Here is a 23,621-nt window from a genome sequence, read left to right on the forward strand (position 1 = left end):
CGGTGGGGCCGCGCCGCGCCCGCGCCCCCTCTGCCTCCGCGCCCCGGTGCCCCGCACCGCCCGCCCTGCTAGAGGCGCTGCCCGCCGCCGCCGCCGCCATGGGCTCCCACCTGCCGCCGCCACAGCAGCAGCAGCGCCCGGAGCCCCAGCTGGTGCTGCAGCTGGCGGCCGGGGCTCTGCAGGCGCCGAACTTGGAGCTGTCGGGCGGCGGCCTGGGGCCCGAGTGGCAGGTGCTGCTCGGGCGGGCCGACGCGCTCGCCTACGGCGGGCGGCTGCACGAAGCCCTGCCGCTCTACCAGCTGGCGTCCCGCCACCAGCAGCTGCGGGCGGAGCAGCTGGAGAAGCTGGTGGAGTGCCTGGCGCAGAGCGTCCGGATCAAAGAGGGGCTGCCCGCCGCCGGGAGCGGCCCCCCGCAGCCCCGCGAGTGGGACGTCTTCAGGTGCCGCAAATGCCAGGGCTTCCTCTTCGAGCCCGTTTCCTTGCCTTGCGGACACACGTTCTGCAAAAAGTGCCTGGAGAGGGACCGGGCGGCCGAGTCCCGCTGCGTCCTGTGCAAGGAGGAGGGCAGCGCGGCGGCCGGGCAGCTCCTGCGGGTCAATGTCATCCTCAGCAACCTGCTGGCCAAGTGGTTCCCCTGCCAAGTGAAGGCTTCGCAGCTCCGGCACGAAGGGAACCTCTTGTACAAGGAGAAGAAGCTACAAGCCGCCCTGCAGAAGTACAACGAAGCGGTCAGCCTAGGTAACGGCCCCCCCCACCCCCCTCTCCCCGAGCGCCGCGGGGGACGCGCTCCCCGCCGGCCGCCGCTCCGGCGCGTCTCGCCCCGCCGAGCCCCGCGCTGGGCCAGGGGCAGCCCCCGCGCCCGGCGCTGTGGCGGGGCCGCGCTCCCGCCTGCCGCCGGCTCCCCGCGGTGGGCGGCCGCCGCCCGGGCCGGGTGGCGGGGGAGCCCCGGGGCGGGGGGGCAGGCAGGGGCTCTTCGGCCCGCAGTGAAACTGGGTCAGGAGAGCAGCGGTTGCGTAAGCCGGAGCCTGCGGTCCGGGCCGGGCTCCCCGCCGGCCGGCGCCGTTGTGTAACCGGCGGAGCCCGGAGGGAGCGGGCCGCCTCGCCCAGGGCATCCCGCCGCTCCGCGGGAAGGGCTCTGGGCGGGCGGCTCCGCGGGGCGCAGCGTGTCCCGGGCGACCACCGGCGGGCGGCGGGCATGCGTGGCGGGCGGCGGGCGCGGCCGGGCAGGCTCCCGCGCAGCCGGCCGGCTCTCCTCGCCCCATGGCTGTAAGCGCCTACAGGGGTTGTGCAGGGAGAACTTGGGGTGCGGCCGTTTTAATCTGGTTTGAGGAAAAGCGACTAACGCTGCACGCAGTAAGTAGAAATTAAAGGCAAGGTATGACGGGTAAGAGTTTCATTTCAACGAAAGAGTATTCCAAACAAAAGCGTACAGCCTTAATCCACTACACCTTATGCCTTGATGCTACAACACACAGCGTGTGCAACTGGGAGATCACTTTATCCGCACTGCTGTAGTGTTATCTGATTCTTGTAGTTGTCACTTGTTTTCCTGTGTTGAGCTATGGCACGAAAAGATCCTTTAGGTATCGTGTTAAAACTTTGATGCTAAAAATTTTGAAACTCCTCCCTACAGTATGGCAGCGTTCCTCTTGCCGCCTTAGATGTCTCCTGAATGTTTCTATCAACCACCTGATCCTCAGTCAGAGCTGGTAATTTATTGTGTGAGCCTCTCAGCATTTATTTATGCAATGTTCCCTGCAGTTATATAATACATAGCTGACATTTTGTCTGGAGTGGCCCAAAGAGGTTTCCAGATTTCATTTAGTACACAGTTATTTAAAAACTGCATATGTTGTGGGTTTGTACAACTTGGAAGCACCAACATGTGTTTTTTAAAAAAAAAAAGTAAGGAATAAAGCTTATGTAACTGATTTTTAGTTTACTTCAATCAACCAATTTTTCTATTTCCTACAGCTCCAAATGACCACTTACTATACAGCAACCGGTCCCAGATTAACTCTACTTTGAAAGCTTGTGAAGATGCGTTGCATGATGCAGAAACAGCATGCAGACTCCAGCCATACTGGTTGAAAGTAAGTTCTGACTCCAGTTGTACTTTGTTTTAAAACCTTGATACTACCCTGATGGAAAACTGTTAGAATGGTCAGACAGCTGAATCTGAGGGAGGCTTTAAGTCCTGTAACTTCTTGGGCTCCTGTGACTTACAGACATTTAACCATGATACTCTTGAGCTTCCTGGGGTGAAGGAAGAGAGTGATAATCCTGGAGGATGAGCTAAAGCTATTGTCTTTGACCTGGATGAATCTCAAGTTCATGAACTCTCTCTAAAAATTGAATGCTGTGCTCATATCATTCCATAAGGACGTAATGACTATTTTAAGAGATTAATGTAGGGGAAGTAGATTTCTCCAAGATCAGTTGGGCTCAGGTGCTGTCAGAATCATACTTGCTTGAGTTAGAGAATATCCTAGTTCTGCTTGTCAGAGTTTTCAGGACTGCTGTGGTTAAAAACCCAGATGCTGGTGGTGTCTTGGTATAAGAGATGGTTATAGTGATTCTCCCCACCTAACTTCTTCTCCAGAAAGACCTTTTGTAATTTCATCTTGGTTTTACTGCATATTCTCATGACAAAAGAACAAAAGCCGCAACTATGGATGTGTTTCATTGCAGGGTCACCTAAGGAAAGGACAAGCATTAGCTAATCTGGGGAAAACAGAAGAAGCTTTAAGAGAGTTTCTATTCTGCCTTGCTCTAGATACTGGGAACAAGACGGCCAAGTCTGAGGCACAAAAGGTGAGTTCCCTAAATCATCTGGAACTGCATTATTGTTTTCAGTGGCCTTTCATAAAGGAGGATAAGAATTTTTCTTCTCTTTTCCCCTCTCTCTCATTACTGCAAAGAGCTGGATGGAGACACATATCCAGACTGTTGTTCAAATTTGAGTTACGTGTATTGGTTACTTGAAGATAGGGAGGTAGCAAGAAAACATACTCAGCAGGCGCTATGTGGAAGCAGTTACTCAAGGTATTAGCATCAGCAAATTTGAAGTAAAACTGAATTGTTAATAATTGCCGCCCACAGACTATTGTGATTCTCTATAGTCAAATTGCTAATCTGTTTCCTGGCTTGGCAATGTATTACCAATGACAGAGTGCAGAAGAGGGGGAGTTCCTATGGAATGTTGTATCAGGCCATTGACTGGCAGAATGCAACACGCAGCACCCGTCAAACTCCACTTGGGAGCAGCAGCTCTCTTCCTACCGCCAGTCGTGCTGCGCTGAATATCAGTGTGTGAAGGAGGCGTGAAAGGAAGCAGTCAACAAAAGAAGAGCTGTTTAGTTTTTAAAGGTTGCTAATAATTAATGCTATATAAGCAACAAAATGGATCTGCAGTGAGGCTTTTTTCAGTAGCAGCCTAAGATGTGGTGTGTGGATTCTTAAAGGCTTTTGTGAAGACTGCTCTGTTTTGCACACCCCTCAAATCTCCGATTTCCTGTGAATCAGTCTTTTGACATCTGACCATTTTTCTGTTGTCTTAGCTAAAAGGCTCAGTGTCGCAGTGATAGCTTATGGTAATAAAAATGTAGTAGTTCTGTTTTCCTTGTACTGAATTTTCTTTTGTGGCAGTGCATTCACGCTTTTCTCCATCACTGGTGGGATGGGAGCTTTGGGGTTTCTGTGTGCTGTAATACATAAGGCTTTCTAAAAGCACAGTAGAATTCTTACAGTAAAGCACTGTTCATGAAGGTGACGGAGAGAGTATAACCAGGATGGCTGTAGTGCAATCAAATTTTTATTTCATTTCGTATATGGTTGAGATTTCCATCTCCTGTGAGTTTTTTGTCACTGATATTTGGGGGTTTTGTTTGGTTGGGGTTTTTTTCCCAGTGGGTTCCATGCAGTCTTTCACTGTCATTGTGTCATGATTTGTTCTCATAGTCATGCTGGGAGACTTCCTGTGCACTAGAGCAAAAAGAGCAGGAACAAATGGATATGTTTCTAAATTCCGACTCCAAATAGCCTTATCCAAGACACCTAATTTCTGAGCAGTGGGGTTCTGAGAAAAACTAGGCTTCTTATGACTGAATTACTCATGCACTCATCAGACACAGAGTTCATCCATGATGCAATATTCTACTGGGTCATTTCCAAGGCTGTTTGCATAACAATGACATACTACATTCTACCAAATTCTTCGGGTACAGCTGTGATGTTCTGCTTGTATTAACTGCCTGTCCATGTTAGTTTTGACATAGTGTGATCCTGTGGAATCCTTTTTGGCTTTAAAAAGAAATCTTAGCTGTCATGTGGCTTCCTCAGGCATCAGCAGGATCACCTCACTAGTATGTTGAAATTAGTTTTTGAAGTGTGAATCTTCCATTCAGCTCTCTTTCCTTAAATAATCATCTGATAAGCTATGTTGTACAAGTGGCTACAAGCTGCCACTTGAAACAGATTCACTTATTTTCTGATAGCAAATGAAGAAATAGCATTTTTCTACTGCCTACATTTTTTTGTATTCTCACATAAGTGAATTAAAAATAGCTACGCTTTACAATATCAGAGACATTTACTTAACTGAACTTGGATTAAGCCTGTGAGATGAGTGCTTTCTGTACTAGTAAACTCCAGTGAAAGCTTCTGATGTGCAGCAAAAAACATTTAAGAAAGATGTTAGTAATTTCTGGTGAGCTCTGAACTGCAGGACAAAGAGGACAAAGGCATGTGTGTGTCACATCGCAGAGAATGGTTAATAACTTTATGGGCTTATTTAACTCTGAAAACGTCTCTTGCTGTCTGTTTGGCCTATATTGCATTAGCTCTTGCACTTTTTGTTCTTACCCTAGTCTAAAGGGCTCTTTAAATGGTTTTAACAAAATCAAGGATGCTTCTTTCAGCTATTCCCTTACTTGCTTTTTCATTTAGAGGTTGCAAGGAAGGAACTAAGCAGTGAAGTATTCTGTTTTATATCACAGCTTCTACTTAGTTTGTTTTCACTCATCCCGGGAAATGCTCAGGAACACTTACCTGATATCCTGCAGCTGTTGTCACATCACTCTAGATTAAAGGGGAATCTCCTAAATTCAGTGGGATCTGGAGGCACCAGCCATAACCTACAAAGGTTGCTCAAGGTAAAGATCAAGTCTGATGTGTGGTTCTTAATTTGTTGTGTGTTTTATGTTCACATTGGGAAGCCTTCTCTCCTTTTCACCTCTGGGAGATAGGATGATACATTTTCTCAGATTTTTACTGAGTTTCAGAAGATACAAAACAATGCTGACTTACTGAAGTCTCTTTATCTGACTTCTTTTTCTTTTAATAGAAGTCCTCTGTTGGTGTTCTGATAAATTTTATGCCAGAGTTGAGTGGGTTCTATTCCCGTAACTGTCTTTAGCTCTTCCAAGTAGTTGGTAGTGGGAAAGGGCCTCTGAAGATTGGTTTGAGATACCCTCAAAAGCTGTGAAATGCTAAAATCTAGGGTTTCAGCTTGAACTGTAACTGATGATGTCAGTGACAAAATCATCCTGCATTCAGATTCTGTACGCTGCTTAGAGGTTATTGTAGAGCCACATAAGATATACTAGCTACTAAGATTGGTTTCACAGCCATAGTTTGGTAAATGGCTGTAGAGGTTTACATTCATGGGTTTGTAAGGACCACTTTTGCTTCACTGAAACGTGAACTTTGCGGATAGGTTTTTGTATATGTAGGAGAAAAATTCCCTAGTCCTTACAAACAAAAATGGTAGGTTTTGAGTAGCCTTGTCGAGACCGATAAGAACAATCAGTGACATTGCCTTCTGGAAAGGCTATTAGAATATTCTGACAAGAAATCCTTTTGTATGACCCTTTCATGAAGTCATTTGAGGGACAATTCACTCATCTTTCTGCATGTTACCCATCACCACAGCTCCTGATCACAATCCACAGTATCTGCTTTCAGGTTCATCTGGGGAGTTGATGTGACAAGCTGATAGGTGATGTCCTGTGTAATGGCTGCTCACAGGTTGTTCTGTAGCCATAATGGGATAAAGACTGATCGTTTTATCCTTTGCGAAAGAAATCTGTCTCGCTAAAGGAAGCTCTGTGCGTTTTCTCTGTTCTAAATTTGTGTGTTTATACTGCTTCCTTAAAATAAACTTGCATTGTTTTGGTTGTTTTGATGGGTGATACCAGCATTGATATAAACAATATGCATTTTTCCATAGGTTAAGTGGTAACAATATATTTAACCTGAGATATAGGCACATTTCTGCCTGAATCGAGTTTCATGACCAAGCTATAATGCCCCACATAAGGGCTGAAAATATTCAGTGTCATGGCGGGGCTGGGGGAGATAGGGGGGAAATAGTTCGCTTTTTTTTTTTTCATTAAAATCAGGCCCTGACACAGCAATTCTCAAACTGTTGCTTCTTGACCTACAAAGTCCTTCCTGGTGATCTGTAACAGTAAAGACTTGTGACAGGTTTGGGGTTTTTTGCTTACCAAGTTGTTGGAAGATTGGTCTAATGTCAATCCTCTCCTCACACAGGTAAATGTGGAACAGAAAAAGGGTTTTCCCATTCAAGAGGAACCAAATGTAACTACTTCTGGTAGTTTGAGGAAATCTGTACAAATTACAGAGAGCAAAAAGGACTGCTCAGAGGAGGAGAACAAACTCACCTCCATGCCAGAGTCCACCTTTCTCATTTCTGAGAAGTGCAGCCTCCTGAAAAGGAAGTGCTGCTCAGAGGAGATGCGAAACGCTGAGGTACCCTGCAAACTGATGAAGAAAGGTATGTTTAATTACGAACAGGATAAGTTCCATGGCATGCAATCAGTGGAAATTTTGCTTTTATAAAACTTAGAGGAAGAGAGTCCAAATTACACTTTGGCTTTTATATTTTCTCTTTAGTCTAATCAGGGCATGATGTGGAATCTTCCTTGTGTGTTAAAAAAAAAATTATGTTAGTCTAAAAAGGGGGCTAAGAAGGTTGGGTCAAGTGCTTGTTTATCAGCAGAGCTCTGAATCTTTTAAGGAACATCAGTGTTGCGCATGGTCTTCGCAGTTTCTGGATCAATTTTTAGAAGTTTGTTTAAAAGCACAAATTCTGTTTGTTCATGATCTCTGCCTTGTTTTCATGCTGTGGGATGTATTTACAATGGTAAGACTGAAGAATTTGTCTCACTTCAGACTTCCAACAATAATAAAAAATGTTTTGACATTAATTGTTAATGCAAGGCTAAATTCAACCCTCTGTAAGTGGGTATAATGTCATCAAAATTAAGGGGAGGTATGCTGATTTGTGCCAAGGCTGAATTTGATGCTTTGCATAGAAATTATTGTAATGATGCTTAATGGTTCAGTAACTTGCAAGTATATACAATACACATTTAAATGTCAGATGCTGCTTGTAGATACATGCAATACCATTGTGTTTACATAGTTCTGTCCAATTACGTTATAATATGTTTTTTGTTATTGACAGATACAATTGATACTAAGGGAAATAGTACTGGACAACATATTCCTTTTGAATTTGTGGATCCATCAGATTTGGACTGCTCCCTATGTATGAGGTATCCATCGTTTTCTCATGGCTGTCTTTAGCTCTGAAGCTGTATCTCTTTCCCTTTTATGACCTAGAGGTTTTCTAGCTTACTTGGTACTTATTTTTCCCTCTGACTTGAAATTTGTTTTTATTATAATTGTTACTCCAGTGATGCATTTCTAGACCTTTGGTTCTGAACACTGAATAGGAACTTTTTGATCTGCTCTAGGCTAGTGATTGTTTGGGAAAGGGCACATAAGGTCATGCGAGGGTTAAGCATGTTAGTGAAGGTGTCTGAAAGATTTCCTCTCACCACTTACACACACCCACCCACTGACACACATAGTGCACAAAGCCACAGTTTGTCCTTTGGAATTTGTAGAGCCCTGTATGATGTTACATAATGCACAGAATAGCTAAAGAGACCACATCCAATGAATATTCCAAGTTTGACTGTAAAATACTGTGTTGCTGCTATTGCAATGGCAGGATCTTGCAAGCAAACAAGAGCATGTTTTTCCTCTATTGCTTAAGAGATGTGTTCCTGAGTTTACTAAGGCCATCACTCCATTTGCTTAATGATCTCTTCTTCCAGTTAAACAACAGTTATTCTCGGGGACAGCAATGACTTGATAAAACCAGTAGGAGTTGTCAACTACATCTATTTTACTACCTGTTTTGTAAAAAAAACATTTTAACTTTGGCAAATATACCTGTGACATTTTGTTACTGACTTAGAAGGAGATACTTGGAAGGTGTTTCACAGGGGTCTTCACCTCTGCAGTGAGTGTTGCTTAGGTTTGTCTTTTTAATTACCCAGATTTATCAATAATGCATGTTGGGGTTAGTTTTGCACTGTATTTTAAATTCTTACATAGCAGATAGCCTTTTCATGGATTTATTTCTGAAGGCCTGTGCTTTGAGAAATCTGGATTTGCTTTGTTTTGTTGTTTGTATGCGGGGGGGCGGGCAGTTCAATTTATTTCAGACAAACTGAAACCTTTGGTGGAACAACTGCTGTGTTTGATACGCTTCTGCTTGGAATAAATCAGATCTGCCCCTCTCCCTCTGCCTACAGCTGAAATGTGCTCCAAAAGTTTATACAGCTGTCAAAACACTTGATACTGCTAAGAGCAAAACTTTCCTCTAACAGAAAGCCACACAATTAGTCTTAGCTGGTTTTAATGAGTCTGCATGTTTATGTTCATTATGTCCACAAAGCATTTTTCAGAGGTTTTTAATAAAGTTAATTAGCCCTACTTCCTCATCCTCTATCTTAAATCAGAAACAGCCAGACTACCATACATTTGTAAAGGAATTAGCTCAAGGATTGCCGATTCCCTTACAGTATAGAGGATGGTGATGCTGATCTTGTAACTGCAATCACAAATACAGGCCTTGCATCTAGAAGGATGCTAGCTTTGTATCATCACTGCAACAATGAAGGCTTGTGCTAAGGGAAGCTGTCACACGATCTTTTTCTTGCTATTAATGCAGATTGATTGTAACTATTTCCTGCCATGTTCTTCAGAAGTATTTTAGGGATTTGGATCCTGAGATGCTTTGGACTAATTACCCAGTAACCTACTGACCTGTTCACAATTAACTGCAGGAGCTGTTATTAACCTATTTGTCTGATGGAGTGGCCAAAATGTTACTGATCTACATTTGCTCCAGGAGCAAGCAGAAAATAAAAAGTAATAGTCAAAGCAACATAGTGGTGAGAAACGAAGGAGCATTACTCAGCAGGAGTGAATATTTAGTTTCTGCTGTTACAACAGCTTAAAGTGATGTCATGAGAAACCTTGGTGTATAGTGTTTCTTTCTGCAAGTCATGAGGCTTGGTCCAGGTCCCCTTAGAGCCGTTAGGAAAAAGCTGCTGCCGGCTTTCATGAGAGCTAGAGCAGAATTATGCATTTTAACAGGAATTTCTTGTCTTTATGCTAACATTTCAGATCAAGTAAGTCACTACTAAATAATTACATATGCAAACCAGTGCTTACTGAAACATATTGTAGAATTCAGTATTTTACATAGCTTAAAGCAATAAGGTAGCCTCGGTGCAGTGAGGTTTCTGTTGATGAAACGATTAACAAGGGTTTTCAATTATACAGTCAAGTTGCAATAAGATAGGTGTGGTACTTTAGATACTTCTTCATATGTTTCCTTGCTTAAATGTCAATATTTAAGTAACTAATGACGTTTAATAAACTGGCTATGGCAATCTTGTTAAGAGCCAATTACGTTCTTAAATACACTCATCTTGTTAAAGATGTTAATAAATGTGGGTTTACATATGTATAATTTCCACATGTATAACAATTTACTGTTTTGATAAACTGTAGTATTTTAAAGTAAACTTACTCATTTAAATTATAATTAGACTAATATTTGAGACCTTAAAATGCTTAGATAGTATGTTGTAAAATATAGTATATGCCAAACAACTTAATTTATAGTTTTGAATGTTTTCTATTTAAAAAAAAAAATCCATATATTTAAATCTCATTAAGGTACTAATTGGCAAGGAAACATCACTTTGCAATATCACGTAATCATAATAAGTAAAAAATCCTTACATGAAAATAAGTGTCACAGAGGTACTTGAAATGGGTAAAGATTAGATACCATGATACTTTGAAGACCTGGCCTTGTGTATTTAAATATTTTTCTAGATGAAACATGAACCTAATGTCACTCATTTTCCAGAAAAGCAATCATTTGAAGGTTAAAAATTGTCTATTCCAATAAAACTGCTTTCCAAGTCCACATTAGAGTTGGCAATAATAGTTTATTGCAATCATTTATGTGGGCTGTTACTGCAAATAGCTATTTTGTGCTTAGCTCTACACATACAAGTAATCACATGATTTCCACAGTAATATTTGTGCAACTATTGCTCAATTTCATTAGAAAAAGTCAGGTGGTCCAACTTCTGCTTCTATTTATTGCTCACACAGAGGAAAATTAAATCCTGGCTTGTTGGAAGTTAATGACAATATTCTCTCTCTCATTCACTGAAATCAGAGTTTATGGGCTGTCTTTCATGTTAGGTGGCAATAAGAAAGTCTGAAGGCTGAATAAATACAAAAGTTCGTTGAAGAAATGAAAAGCAAGGAATAACTTTATCCCTGGAGTAGTCAGTAGTTAAATTAGTGAATGAATACAGCTTTTTTTGGTAGCAGCTTTTTCTTTTAATTTGGTATACGATATTGTTGTCTTTTTGGTTTTGGATTTTCCAATCTAGGCTCTTCTATGAACCTGTCACTACACCTTGTGGACACACCTTCTGTCTCAAATGTCTTGAGAGATGCCTGGATCACAACCCAAAATGTCCTCTCTGCAAGGAAGGGCTCTCGGAGGTAATGATGCTTGGATTTTCTCAGCATAAATTCAAGGGCACAGGATGGGATCAAGTAGCACCTTTAGAAACCTTTGGTATTTCCCAACTCAAAAGAAATATTACATAACTTAAGAAGAATGTGACTTCTAAAACGCTCTTGTGACTTACAAAGCATGGATAGTCTCCTCTGTTCAAACTGAAGGGCCAGACCTGTACTTAGAAAATCTGTAGGTGATTTTACTTTCCAGATTTCCCAAGATAATGCCCATAACATAGGGAATAGTTCAATAAACTACTCTTCAGTTGCAGTGCAAGCTTAAAAGATCACTTTGATTTGCTATAGACATAAGAAGATGGAGCTAACAAATGACTACGTTGTGCATAGGCACCATACACTTTGAAATGCTAGACATTATCTATAACTGCTTGCGTGTGTTTTTACTGCAGTGCTTGGCTATGAGGAAATACTGTAAAACAGTACTAATGGAGGAGTTAATAGCTAGATATCTTCCAGAGGAACTCACTGAAAGAAGAAAGATTTATGAAGAGGAAATAGCAGAGCTTTCCAAGTATGTAATCCATTTATGTAAAATCCAATCTTTAATACTACTGCTGTTAGCTGATGAATGGCTGCTGCTGCTGTGGAACACGAGCTAAGATGCTGACAAAGGAGCTTCTTGCTCGGTATCATGTGATTTCAAAGAGAACAGGGTCCAGGTGAAATTGTGCTTTGAGTTAGCATAAAAACTGGACACTGTGCTAAACAATAAACAGAAGCAGAAGAAATCCAGAATGTTGCTTTGTAAGCAAAGTATAAAGCATTGTGGTTGCTTTCAGTGGCCCTTCATGAAAGCCACAGAATGAGACAATAGGTGGAAGTAGTCGCACAGGCTGGGGGTTGGAATGTACTGGGTAGGGAAGAAATGGGATTAAGGAGAATAAAGTAAATAAAAGCAATAATACAGATGCATTAATGCTCTCACTAGCAAAACCAGAAAGCATAACTAAAAATTCTGCTAGTAAGTGGTATATCACTTTCCATAATATCTAGTCAATTAAGGGAAAAAATAATTTTAGTTTTTACTTCATTAAGAATTTTATTCTAAAGATGTTATAATCTCTATTTAAAGATACCATAATTTTAAAGAATATGTTATTGCATAAAATGTCTTTTATACCTTCTCAGTAGTTTGGTAAAATGTCACATCTGATTTGTCTTTTCTTTCTTACAGCCTAAATAAGAATGTTCCTATATTTGTCTGCACAATGGCTTATCCTACAGTCCCATGCCCTTTGCACATCTTTGAGCCATGTTATCGCCTGATGATTCGAAGGTGCATGGAGACTGGCACCAAACAATTTGGAATGTGCATCAGCGACCCTGTAAAGGGGTGAGTGAGCAGCATACTCGGACCATGTGATGTACCCCACTTAGTCTGGAGCAAGTCTCTTTGGAGAGGTGCAGAAAGGTCCATGGCTGTAATATCTGTGATAGTTTTCCAGTAGAGAAAGTTTCTTCCTAATCATGCCGGTTAAAGATACTGAGAAGACTGAAGTGTCTCTCTTGAGCACTTAACTTCTGACTAATACGACTGCCCATTTTTCTTGAAACACACATAGCTAGTGTGTATTATACAAAGTTGAGCTGCAGACCTCTTGTAATACATGAAAAGGAAGTGTATTTTCTCCTGGTTTGAAATCTGTTGAATGCTTTGGCACAAGAAATCAAATTCAAATGGCAGTAAGGTGTGTTGGCAGGTTTAGGTTTTTTTAAATTATGAAAAGAATAGCTAAGCTATTGGGATACATTTATATCCTCATTGTTCTGAATACAGTGGAGGCCGCAGAGGTACAATAGGACCTTCATAAGGACTGGCTGAGCATTTACATTGAGCCATTTACAGTCAGTCTTAGGTAATTTGACCTTAATGTCTGTCTCTGTATTTAGCTTTCCTCCCTTCTTTTTATGGTGTATACCTACAGGGTATGTATACACTATAAAAAGTATGATGTACACAAAATACACGCCTACGAAGTAAAATCTGCTGAAATCGTGGGAAAACTTTTTTCTTTATAGATTTCATAGTCCTTCCATAATTCTAATATTCTGAATTGCACTTGTTCTTCTGTACAAATTGACTGAACATATTAGGATTATGGAGAAAGTGTGTTTCTGAGCTGTATAACTTTCAATTTCATAAGATGTTCCCTGTATTCCAAAACATGCAGTTAGTGTTAATCAGATTAGACAGCCTGAATCTTCCTGATAGTTTTGAAAACAATTGTGGAATAATTTGAACAACAGCAGGTCAGTACTATGAACAATAGAAATGAGCTGACAGTGGTTATTTATCTTTGTGGTAGGGACTGGCTGTATGGCTGTTCTGTGAAACTAAGGGTGGAGAGAATAAGACTTGTTTACTTGCTTTTGTTCTGATTTCAATAGGTTTGCAGATTACGGCTGCATTCTGGAGATAAGAAATGTTGAATTCTTTGCTGATGGTCGCTCTGTTGTAGACAGCATTGGCAAGAGGAGATTTAAGGTGATACAGCACAGCCAGCGTGATGGCTATAATACAGCGGATATTGAGTACATTGAGGATCAAAAGGTAAATTTAGAAATATTTCATTTAAACTGTTACATGTGAAGTTCTAAGCATGTATGTTTTCAGTGAGTTCTTGTTTTGTAGAACAGTTTCTAGTAAAACAAATTTGTGGTATTTACTAACTGCTCATGGTTAAAGATGGGAAACATAATAGTTTTCCACAAGCATGCACACACACTGCCCATATACTGAAGAGTGTTTTTCCTAGAGGTTTTTAGCAGAAGACAAAACTACGTGAATCCAGGATGAGATCTTACCGCTCTTCTAGACAGAATAACTGCAGTTTATAAGGGGGTGGGGGGGAACCTGCCTCCATTTGCATGGAAGCCAATTAGAAAACTCCCATTCAGGTAAGAAGGAGCAGGATTGGGTCCACTACACCTTCAAAATTATTTACATTAATTCTTATTAAAAAATATATATATATATATGTAGGTAGTCAAAGTATTCTGGGTGATGTATGAGCTTTTGGTATACAATAGGAAGATAAAATGTCTACTCTGAGCTACTAATAATTAAAAAAAAAAAAAGCCTTGCATAATCTTTTCTTCTGTGTTGTATGATGTTTATGTAAAGTTTTTTTTCATATAGCAATCCAGAAAGTGCTTGTTCTGCAAATAGGTATCTTTGGTTTAGAATATAGGGTAAGAAAGTGAAATGTTTGATATGGGGTGGTGGGCAGAACGGGGAACACACCAAACTAGCTTGCAGGATTTATCCCAAAACTCTCTCGGCATGCTTTTCTTTCTTTTCCTTTCCCCTACCCAGCCAGAAAATCCTAAAAATTAATGTTGTGCCTTCCCCAACATGCAGACTGAACTAACAGTAACCTTCCCCCTCTCTTGACTCATTTCAGGTGCAAGGACAAGAGTATGCTGCATTACTTGTTCTCCATGATGCTGTCTATGATCAGGCATATATGTGGTTTAACTCCCTCAAGCAAGCACTCAAAAGCCGAATTCTCAGTCACTTTGGTCCAATGCCAGCTAAGGATCCTGACCCACAGGTATCCAGAACCAGTGGCTTATGTAACTTTTAGAGACAAAAATAGCAGGGATATCCGATAAGCTGGGAGGCATTGAGTTTTAAGATGAAAATATGAATAGTCTTCATTTATTCTGCATAAGCTAAGTATCTAAGTTATGTTGCCATACACCAGTGGTAGCACAGTTGCAAACAAAAAGCTCGTATTTAATGTTGGTAACTTCCTGAGACTACTTAACCGACTGTATTGATCTCAGGAGACTTAAATGCCTTTTTGCCTACTCTACTCCCCCAATTAAATGACTGAGAGAAAATAGACAAGAGGAAACCTGGTACTCTTGTTCAAGGACTGCAAATGGTAGGGATCCTAAAATAACAGAATATAACAGAAACTAAATATGAAGTAGTGTCATAAAGTATGAAGAAGGGAGGCAGGAATCCCAAAGAACTGGGTCAATAACAACGTGGTAACAAAATACATTAAAAAAAAAAAAAAATCTAGAAGGCCCAACCTATAAACTGTTGCTAGAAATAGAAATGCATCTTGCTTCTGCTTCAACATCCTATTTTTAGGAAAGGTGCAACTTGGTTGTAACTTGTTTCAAGCCAACCTGTAATCACAAGCCATTAGGTTGGCAATGAAATTACCTGCTTGCTAAATTGCTATCAAAATACTGTGTTTTCAAAGTTAAATTGTCAAAACCAAAACCTTACTATCTATATGTATCCTAACTTCTATTTTTTTCCCTTACTGCAGGCTAACCCTAACGGGCCAGCCTGGTGCTGGTGGGTCCTAGCTGTCCTTCCACTTGAGAACAGAGCTCAACTCCCTTTCCTTGCCATGAAATCCCTCAAAGACCGCTTGAATGGCATCAGACGTGTCCTTACATTCATGTCTCGTACAAGGTCACGGTGATGGTGAGAAGGAGAGCTGTGAAGTCTCCCACAGTACTTGACTGTAGACTGTCTCTTGTAACTTCATTTAACTGCAATAATGTCTTACAGATTTGAGTGTCAGGATGTTTCAAGCCTGAATTTCAAAGAAAATGAGTTATAAAGAGCAAGGGATGTTTATGGATACTACAGTAGTTTCCATTTGGAACTCTGAGATGATTATTCAATCACTGCACTGCTAAATTAATAACAAATGTGATAGAACAAAAAGTGATCGTTTGCCATAAACCTTTTAAAAAGCTTAAGAGGTTTTTTAATTTATTTTGTTTTTATTTTTTTAGTGGATAAAGGATAAACTGTGCAGTTTAATGTGAAGCAGAAATAATAATGTTAATGCATTATTTCAGTGAACTGCAAAGTCTTTTATTACAAATGGTTCAGGTTTTATATAGCATTGTGTAAAATAATGTTCACAACTTCCGTTTGATAATTTATTTTTGCACTATGATTTTTTTTGTTTCAAAATGTATATTATTTATGTGTTCATTCTCTAAAGGAAAGTGAGCTGCTCTATTTATTTATAGTGTTCGTACCCTGCATTTATGACTGGGGGCAAAATGATGATTCTAGCAGTGCACAAGCAACTGCTTTGATAATTTTTCAGATATTTGTGTTCAAATACTTTGAATGTTTTTCTACTTATCCCCAGTTCTACTGTAGCCTAAGAAGAACTTTTTTCCCCCCCTGAAACAGCCTGCCATGAAGTCTTTGAATACAGAGATTATGTCTGAGATAATTCAAGCACAGTTGTTGGAGCTTGATCCTATGCTTGCAACTAGGTTCCTGTAATCACAAAACAGTCAAGCGCATGCTTAACCTTAAGCATGAGTGTTTAAGTGCTTGGGTAAATTCAAGTACTGATCAGTTGATGTCAGGGGCAATTGGCCATAGTGGTGACAGAAGGATCTATCCCCTAATTTTTCACAGAACAGAGAATAACTCGGAGTTGAATTTATATCTCAACTCTTTCTTGCAAGAATGGGTAACGGCTACAAACAACTGCAAAGAAAGAGCCACAATATATGAAAAGTGGCTTCTCCTAAAGAAAACTGGAAGTACTGGTATCATTTCATTGTAGGTTACTACATAGATTTTTTTTTTTTAACCATCAACTCTTGTTGCTGTTAAGATCAGTTTTATTTCTTTTAATTGTTTGGTGGGATTTGGCTTTGGAGTGCGTGTATGTGGCGGGGAGGGGGGAGTTATTTTGAACTGTAGGACTCAGAGGGCAGTTTGTGTCACATGAGAAGGAATATGTTGTAATAAATGCTATTTATTTCACCCTAGTCTTCAGGTTTCTGTTAGCTTCAAATCTCTACCCAGCCATTGCATTTCTCTTAAGAGATTGGGTAGTGTTGCTAATAATACTTAACCCCCAAGGAAAACAAGTGAATTTTAGTGTGATTACTTCTAGCTATAAAGCAGGTAAACATAGGGCAGAAATGAGAATAGGAAGTATCTTGGTTTTGATTTTTTTTTTTAAATCAACAGTTCATATACTTGTTTTGCTGCTTTTATTGCTTTCAGTGTACCACTTTCTGGGACTGATCTTGCCTCCATGGGACTTTGACTTTCACTGATTTCAATGTGAGCAGAACTGGGCCTTTTATTGTAAACTGCTGTTTTCCTTTTCAGTGGCAAAAAATAGATTGAATTGAGAATGTTACAGAATTATACAAATTTCTTTGGTTTTTTTTTTTTTTTTACCCAGGATAGCACTCTTTGCTGTTCCATGCCTTTATGAAAAAATGCAGTAGAATTTAATGTCAGTTTTCCGTGTGTTTTTCCATCATCATCTCATCAGAAATATTTCTTAGTTAAAAGTAATTTCCATACTGTTAAGTTTCCATAAAACTACCTTTGTTCCCCCTCTTGTTAAATTCTATAGAACTTTTCCATAAGGGTACCAAAGAAACAAATGGAAGACAAACATGTTTCAACCTTGTGATGCAAATGGAATATGTATCCTGTATTTGCACTGAGCTACTCAAGAAACGCTACAACTTATTTCCATACTGCTAGATTGCTGCACTTCTTCCATAGGTGGTACTTTACATGCTTCTCTGTAAACAATGTATAGAAATACATACATGTTCTGAACAATAACAAGTGTATGATGGCTGACACCTGCTATGGCATTTGTCTTCATAAGTCAATAACGAAGTGATTTCTACTTGTTTGGAAGTGAAGCTGCATTAAATGCAATTCTTCCTTAAACCATTATGTATTATTGCATAACATAAGGGGCCCATATTGCTCCCATAGAAAAAAAGCTGTCACTTTGTTACTCTTATCTGTGAGAAAATACCTATTTTAAACTGTTTTCTCACTGATGTTGTTCTTTTTTCCTGCATGCTACGTCTTCTACATACTCATATTCTGCCTATTTTGTTGATTTAGAAATTGGCATGGAAAGAATCCTTGATTTTAAAAGTGAATATTGTCTTTTATCTTAGCCTTGAGTAAAGCTGCCAGCATTTCCTAAGCAGAAACTCATGTACATGCCCTATATCATGAATGCCCAGTGCATTTGTTGCAACCTGGAAACACTGGACCTACTGCATGTAATGCATACAGTTGATCTGCATATGCACAACAAATTGAACACATAAAGAAAGTTCATCTGTATATGTACAGTAGCATTCTGTCTGGGACTGTTCCATGGCCACACATCCTAGATTAATGGCTAAAGTCTGCAAATTCCATCAGAAAGAAGAAAAAAAAAAAATACTGAGAAACAGATTTGCTAGAGAACACAAACCTGTCCAGGAGAAGCTGGACAAGGAGTAGCCTTAGCCTTCAGTGAGTTGAGACAGTAAAGTTTCAGTAATGAGGTTTAAAAACCAAAAAATCTTCTAGTTATGCCACAGTATTGCTGACTTTTTTGTTGTTGTTGTATTAATCAGTACAAGGATGTAAATGCAACATTTATTACAGGTGTGAATAAACAACTGAACAGCTTTAAAAATACTTTCACTTTATAGAAACAGCATTGATCAGATAAAATACTAATTGGGGGAGTATTTTATTTAAGCTTCTCACATTTTTCTAGACACCAAATCCAGTCCCATAACCAGTCTTGCTTATCTCTTCAAAAAAAAAAAAAAAAAATCATGACTCAAACTTGCATTTCCTGTGTGGCCAGAAGCATTGATTAATCTTTGTTGTGAGGGCATAAGTAATGCATAGACTTCTTGCTAGTTCTTCAAAGAAGTCAATTTCCATTGACCCTAGATCACTGAGTTAGGATTACTAAAATTAACAGAAATTTTCTTTTATTTCCAAGGAAATGTGATCAGTCCCCCTTTTAAAACAAAGCGGGGGGGAGGAATACGAAAAGCAAGTCTTCTGTAATGGGGGCAGAGAGGGAACCAAGAATAGATCAAACTATAACTAAATGCCAGTCTCCTGGGCAATATCACCTGAACATCTCCCAGAGACTTCTTGAAAGTTTTAGAATTGCATTTGTAAGATATAGTTTTCTTAATTTGAAATCTCTTCACTTTTCTGTAAATGAAGTATTTAACAAAATACATTAAAATAAATAACAAAGACTGGCTGTATCACCTTTCCAAATCCCTGTACGTATATATTATATGGTTTCTAATTAAAAACAGTCAGAAGTTTTCTGCAGGAAGTAATACTAATTTTTCATTCCCATATATAGACAAACTTCTGACACTCAAAATAACTTTGCTGTGTCTTATATGCTCCTTTGTCTAGCAATAACTTAAGGGGATATGTTTCCATGAAAATAGCTGTTATCTTGGCTAGCATGACTTGGTTGAAAGTAAACCTGAGACAGGACTGGATTAATCAGGAAAAATCATGAAACTTGACAGTGAACTTGGACACAGTTGTGGAAAGTAGTTCAGTAGTTTTAATAATGAAAAGATAAAATGGTGTGATAGGCCATTATCATGCTAAGTCTTAAGTGACATTCTGGTGTTAGTTGTAAGAGTTCCTCTTTTTAATTTTTTTAATTTTTTTTTTTTATTTTAAATGCTGATATCTTATCTTCCATTACCTTGTAGCAATAAGAGATACCTGCTGTTATACTGAATGGCTGACTTATTGCTTGGCCTATCCTTCTGTCTTGTATGACTACTTACTGAACACCTGAATCATAGATTTCTTAATCCAAAGATTATTTTAATCTAAAAAAAATCATGTGGATTTAGATGTAGCAGGTCTGGCTTAAACTGTGCTGTAGAGAAAGAGCTTTATAAAATTCAGTTTTGTTTTAGATGGTCTTTTCATAGAATCATAGAATACCAGGTTGGAAGGGACCTCAAGGATCACCTGGTCCAACCTTTCTTGGCAAAAGCACGGTCTAGACAAGATGGCCCAGCACCCTATCCAGCTGAGTCTTAAAAGTGTCCCATGTTGGGCAATCCACCACTTCCCTGGGGAGATTATTCCAATGGCTGATTGTTCTCATTGTGAAAAATTTTCCTTTTAATGATTTCTACTTGGTGCTGAAGTTTTGCTGGTGTTTAAATTAATGACAGACAGGAGCTATATTTAAATGCAATGTTTAGGAATGGAGAACACGTTCACAAACTCTTATTAAAAAAAAAAAGTGTAAATTAACTACAGGTGTGTTGTGCATAAAAACCCAATGGAACTATATGCACTTAGGGTAGTGTTCCCTGTTCCCCTGAGTCCTACATCAAATGAACTCAACCCCTACTTTCAACCCCTGCTTAGTTCTCAATTTGTCAGCTTCACAACCTAACTTGTAACTGGTGCAGCACATAGTTTAGGATCTGGGGTTTATTCCAAAGCCCAGTAAATCACTGAAAGTCTTACAGCTACAGAGAAATGGTAGTTTCAGCAAAGTCACTATTTTGAAACACTTTGCTAAATAAATATTGTCTGGGTATAAGAAACTAATCTGCTTAGACAGGATTAAAATGGTGGATAATAACCTGAACTATTACATTGACTTACTCATCCAGGTATCATGTGAAGTGCTTACTAATGTTGGAGTTTCATAAGGTCTAAAGTAACCCTCACATAGAAGTGCCTGTATTCTGTTATTGCCATTCTTGAGCTTTTTAATAGAGTCATAGCCATATATTTTATAAATATAAAAGTATGCACCTTTAAATCTTTACATTCAATTTGCAGAACAAAGGTTTACAGAGCAGAAGTGTAGCAAAAACAATGTAATAGCGTCTATAATTCCCTGGTGAGGAATGGGAGAAGTACAAAAATGAGGAGCAAAGACTATCTGTGTAAGATGTCTTAATTTGGCACCATATACTTGTCCAATTTAATTCCATCAAGCTATGTGGTTACAAGAGTGCCAGAAATACATCTATCAAGCCATTTTAAATAAAAAGCTTTGTGGACTTGTATATTCCATTTGTTTGTAAAACATCCTTTTGTGCACTGTAATGAACTTGAAATGAAACTTAAGTTATACTCTCATATCACTGAACGGAGTACTGTTCAGCTACCTCTACATAAGGTTGAAGTAATTTGTTTTTTCCAGATTTGTTCACATTGTCATATAAAATATATTTTAAAAAAATCATAGTCCAAAGAACCTGTATGTGTTTGTAGATGTACTTATAACTATGTTGTACCAACAAAGTCTGTGTGGAGAGTTGTTTGCTAATTAAAATTTTTGTGTTCTTTACTCTTTGGATTGCATAACAAAGAACTACAGAGGTGAACAAATATTACATGTGAGCTGCTTTTTTAGGTGTTTTAGATAAAGGAACAAAGAACAAATCCTAGATCCTGCAGTCACAAAACACCACTTGATGTGAAGGAAACAAACCATAGGAATGAAGTTGTCCTTTACAAATTATGAGGTTTGGACAGCAAGTGTTTTTTTCCCTCTTTGCTGTAGTAAAGTAAGAATAATGGGAACTGAAGAGGGCCTCGCTTACAGCACTACCCTGCACTCCTCTGGACTTTGGTACCTCTCATGCATTACTGTTTGCTTTACAGGTTTCTGTGATTTAAAACTATAACCAGGATACCTTTTCATTTATGGTCTCAGGCAAGAATGAATCCTAGCTGTGCTGAAGCTGCATCTGTGAGGCGATGAAAGGACTATTTTCAGTGAAGACCCCTTAACAAGAAGTTCCATAGGAACTGTATAGAAAAAGCTAGAGAATAGTTTTATTCATAAACCTAACACTGAGAGGAATGACTCCCTTTCTTATTCTACTAAAAATGTGTAGGAGTTGCCAAAATTTTTAGAAGTTACATACGTATGGGCTGCTCCTTTTGCCTTGTCATTTAAGCAAGATGTGGCATGCTTCTGAGTTGCTGCCTAAGCCCCAGCCGCTTCTGGTATCAGAGATTGGCTTGCTGGTCTCTTACATAAGCTTGTTCAGGCCCTGTATTTATTTTAGAATCCAGGGCACAGGCTAAGACTGTATATGGTAAGCCAACAACTAATTATGTCAAGACTGCTGTTTTCTATAACAAAATAGATTTGTGTCTGAGTAGAGGAAGTGTTTTGGTTGAAGTGCTTTTCCATCAGGAAATAGTAAATAGTCAAAACTGAAGCTTTGCTTGGGAGCACATTGATTTAAACTATTCCTTTTAAATCACAATTTTAGGTTTTGATTTAAGAATGGTTATAAAAAAAGTGGTGTTTAGAAGCAGTATAAAGCAGAGAAAATTTAAACCAAATATAGGATAGCAAATTATTTCCCAACTACTTGCTCACTGTGTTCTCATCAGTGTACCTACACAGATCTATTCAAATGATATTTGAAATATTCTAAAGTCATCTACACTTACATAATGCTTCATATTAAAATGATCATCCAAAACTGCTAATGATTTCTGTCATGTAAAGCAGTTCAAGGGAAGCTACTTATTCCAGTCAGCCTTTGCTTCCCAGTATAGTTCCCTGACACAAGAACCTGCACTGACTTCACTGGGACTTGGATCAGGACTGTGTGCCATACTGAGCAAAGGGAAGGGCACGCCACACGATAGCTCCTGGCTGTTACCTGCCACAGCTTTGAAAATTTTTTCATTCAGCTGTAATATGTTTTTTATTCTGTGAATGAGATGCCACAAATCCTGGAACATCTCTTAATGTGCTGTGGTTCTCTGTATGACTGAGTGAAAGGTATGGCAACGTTTTTGTCTTCAGAAGATGGAGCTGACTTCTTAATTTAACAGTTATTTAGCCTCTGCCATAGCAGTCATGGGTTGACTGGTGTTTACTCCATACTACTCACACTCAGTAACAACATAAGGTATGCTATCCGTCATCCTCTTGGCCACATGTACGGATGAAGGAAGAATAGAAACTGCATTGCTAAACTATTGCAGGGCTGGGCTTGGGTTTTTTAAAATGTAGTTCTAATTTTCAGAGATTTTTATCAGCTGTCACTAATACCAAATTCTCCAAAAACTACACAATAGAAGAACAGTTTAAGTCATGCTTACTAGTAAACAGTAATGTCATCAGGCCTTCTTGACCAGAAATGTTATGTTTTTAACTAACCAGATAAATTGTATATTGATACCAAAAATTAATATACAGAGGCCACCTGAAAAACAGAGCACTGACATAAAGAGCAACATTTGCTATGAAGACTAGCCTTCAGCTGCCACATACTGAACAGCTTACATCTTATGATAGGATGGCTTTCAAGTTGTTAAAGCAGAAAAATTACTGGCTGCAAGAATCTATATAATGAAAGCCTGCACATGCTGTAAATACCGGTTTTATGCCAGCGTAACATCTTTTGTTTCAGTAGATCTGCTCTTGATTTATAATGCCATAAATGAAAGGAGAATTAAGCTATTTATGTAAGTGACTTTATTTATATAACTGACTTACGCTGTATTATGTGATGGAAAAGAAAACCAAGCACATGCCTTTTTTGTGTTTTCTATGAGCTACAGAAAGATTTTGTAAAAGTACTGCTAGTAATAAATAGTTTTCTCTATGATGTGACATATTAGAAATTCAGTCTCGTCCACATGGAGGTTTTATCATGAGTAGAATACATGGTAATAGATTACACGATAACGTGGAAGGATTTCAGCAAGTCTCCAGACAGCCTAGAAAATGTGAATGCTGAACATCACAATTTAGACTGTAAGTTAGTTCAACAAAGCAATTGTTATTCAGGCTCTTCCTTGGATGAGTCAATGATTTGTACTGTGACTATAAGTACTGAATGTACCATCTAAA

At 39.3% G+C, this 23,621-nt stretch overlaps 1 protein-coding gene across 1 annotated transcript; it reads left to right on the forward strand.

Moving 5' to 3' along the window:
- The first annotated feature begins 98 nt into the window (after nucleotides 1-98).
- Nucleotides 99-21,165, forward strand: LONRF3 (LON peptidase N-terminal domain and ring finger 3). The gene is made up of 12 exons (XM_050901510.1): nucleotides 99-738; nucleotides 1,975-2,093; nucleotides 2,692-2,814; nucleotides 4,998-5,153; nucleotides 6,553-6,796; nucleotides 7,490-7,580; nucleotides 10,800-10,914; nucleotides 11,343-11,464; nucleotides 12,128-12,286; nucleotides 13,342-13,504; nucleotides 14,358-14,507; nucleotides 15,243-21,165. Exons 1-12 carry the CDS (start codon nucleotides 99-101, stop codon nucleotides 15,399-15,401), a joined length of 2,241 nt encoding a protein of 746 aa, XP_050757467.1. The 3' UTR covers nucleotides 15,402-21,165.
- Nucleotides 21,166-23,621: the final 2,456 nt, after the last annotated feature.

Source organism: Gymnogyps californianus, chromosome 9, assembly GCF_018139145.2.
Source record: "Gymnogyps californianus isolate 813 chromosome 9, ASM1813914v2, whole genome shotgun sequence".
Classification (NCBI taxonomy): Eukaryota; Metazoa; Chordata; class Aves; order Accipitriformes; family Cathartidae; genus Gymnogyps; species Gymnogyps californianus.